This window comes from Onychomys torridus, chromosome 10 (assembly GCF_903995425.1).
Source record: "Onychomys torridus chromosome 10, mOncTor1.1, whole genome shotgun sequence".
NCBI lineage: Eukaryota > Metazoa > Chordata > Mammalia > Rodentia > Cricetidae > Onychomys > Onychomys torridus.
Window position 1 is genome coordinate 75,457,393 of NC_050452.1, and position 2,482 is coordinate 75,459,874.

Below are 2,482 nucleotides of genomic sequence, written 5' to 3' on the forward strand. Positions count from 1 at the left end.
TGACAATTCTTATCCATTGTGTACCTGAAGATGGGCACTTGGGCTGGTTCCATAGCACAGCTATTATGAATATTAAGAACTCCAGTAGACACTAGTGTGCAGGCATTTCTTCTGGCTACATAGACTGGTATAGCCGGACCACAACATAGCATGTCAATGGCTGGCACTATTTCCCTTCTTCCCAACAGTGTGTGTGCACGACTTCCATTTTCTCCACAAGTCCCCCTACTCTCTCTAGCATCTTAGATCGTCGTAATCTAGTTCAGTTTAGCAACGCCTTATGTTAACATGGGGCCTCCCCTTCTGTAGCAGAGCTGTCTCGGAGCAGGCTGTCCGTCTGCAAGCTGTCCTCTGGCCTGTTCTCTCACTCGAGGGTGAAGAGGCAGCGGCATGGCCCAGGCCTGACTTGGTGCTTTCGTCTACTCCACTTGTGGCTGTCTGTGCTCTTCTGTGTGAGAACGACCTGGAGAGCGATCTGTGGCTCATGGAGCAGCCATCATCCTGGGTTCTTACAAAAACAGGGAGAATAGGAAGAGGCAGAGAGACAGAGACACACCGCTGGGCAGCTGGCCTCCCAGAACGGTTATGTAAACTAGAATCAATCATTGTGTGAGCCACTGCATGCTTTGGCAGATGTTTCTAGCACACAGCAAATTCAGGACTGTCTTCAGTCAGATTTGGCCTCTGACTTCCCTGACACGTCCCCTGGCACTGTGGCCCCAGTGGCACTGCGGCCCCAGTGGCACTGCCATTCCAGGGGGTGGAGCTGAGGACAGTCACACAATGATGAGCCTTCCACTCAGATGCAGAAACCTCAACTTGCACCTTCTTTCCAGTTTCCATTTCTCAGCGACATTCTTTCCAGAAAAAAAGTCTCCTCCAGTGCTGCCCGCACCCAGCCATGCTGGCTTCAGCTGACCCCAAGCTACGCTGGCTCCTGGCCCTCTGTGGCCCAGCACCCTCTAACAACAGAACCCCCTTTCCTCTCTCCTCCCCCCAACTGCACAACAGTGTTGGTTACAACTTAACCTATGAACATACACTTCTGATTAGGGCGGGAAAGGTGAGAGCAAGGTGAGGGAGGGTCTGTCACTCCCAGAGCCAATTCTGAGGCAGGATGAGTATGCCAACCTGGTACCTGGTAGGAAGTCAAAGGCACCACCATGGGCTGTATGAGCCTCCTCAACTTAGGTATGCATCCCAGCAACTGCTGTACTTAGGTAAGATCAGGAACAACTCAGAAGTGGAGCAGGCTGGGAGGAGTACTAGAGACCAGGGTTCTAGAATGGGGTGACAGTCAGGATTTGGTGAAATATGCCAGCATGGTGTTCAGAGAATCACTGGGCACCCTCTTGGAGCATGAGCCCTGTCCTTCCTGCTAAGAAAAATCATATCCCCGCCCTCTAGCCCAGGAAGCTGACTGTCATCTCTCACTAAGTCTTGGTCAGCTGTGTATTCTGAACATTACCATGAGGGGGGCACTTTACAGCTCCCATTTTAACCATCAGTGAGACACAGAAGCTGGGAGTGTGGTGCCACTCAAAGGTAGAGAAGAGCAAGCCCAATCATGACCCTCATGCCAGCCCCTTAGGAAGATCCACCAGGGCTTTGGACATACTTTGTTCTGGTGGCTGGTGTGACCGGACCACCTGGATATGGCCGAGTTAGGTGCAGATGGCCACTGGCTCCCAGAGGCCTGGCTATCATTAACACTGAAGACACATGCATTGGTTGTCCAAGTTTAAGGTGTAGTTTTATTTACAAAGTGAGATGATGTATTAAAAACAGATGACAGAGGTACAAATGGGTATGTGATAACTCCATTTTCATGAAAAGTATATAAATATATTACAGGAAACTGTATAGAGTAAACTTTAGAAACGGACACAGTAAACATTGCTAGTTTCTTTTCTATGCCAACATTACCGTCATTAAAAGCTTAAATATTGGCTTCAAGTATCCTCTATAAAATAAATCTACTTTATTAAAATACTGGAAAAATTTGCTATAAACAAGATTTGGTACATTAAAAATAGACTCAGTGTGTCTTTGTAACAATGTCCACTCTGATCAAATGCTGCCTCTAGCCCTAAGACCTGCCGTGTTCAGGTCAGGTTAAATGAGTTTTGATAATTATCAGAGATCAAAGCAGCTGTAAAAATACCGCATCCTGACATATATATATGTCTTCTAGGAGCGCCCTCCTCTAAGGGACTCGGCGTCATTGCTGTGACTGCTTGGCCTGGCTGCTCCTGTCTGAGTGGAGCAGGAGTCAGCTGGAGGCAGGAAGGGAGGCACATGGGAGGCTGCTCCTGTCACTCTGGGAGCCTTGGCTGTGTCTTCTGCTCTTCAGCCTGAAGATGGGTCAGGACATACAGGATAACTTGATAGCAGAAAACGTACTGACCCTGTAAGGGAGGGATGGAGAGAGGCTTCACTACGTAAATAAATTACACACACTAAGGTTTGAGAAATTTGGAAC

At 48.4% G+C, this 2,482-nt stretch overlaps 1 protein-coding gene across 5 annotated transcripts in view; it reads right to left on the bottom strand.

Annotated features, from left to right (window-relative positions):
* Positions 1-1,727: 1,727 nt before the first annotated feature.
* Positions 1,728-2,482, bottom strand: part of Ptpn13 (protein tyrosine phosphatase non-receptor type 13) — a 176,488-nt gene continuing 175,733 nt past the window's right edge. For all 5 annotated transcript variants that reach the window (XM_036200765.1, XM_036200763.1, XM_036200767.1 and 2 more), the window contains one exon: positions 1,728-2,408. In XM_036200765.1, the coding sequence (XP_036056658.1) occupies positions 2,316-2,408 (93 nt within the window). In that variant the 3' untranslated portion in view covers positions 1,728-2,315. The remainder of the gene's footprint in view (positions 2,409-2,482) is intronic.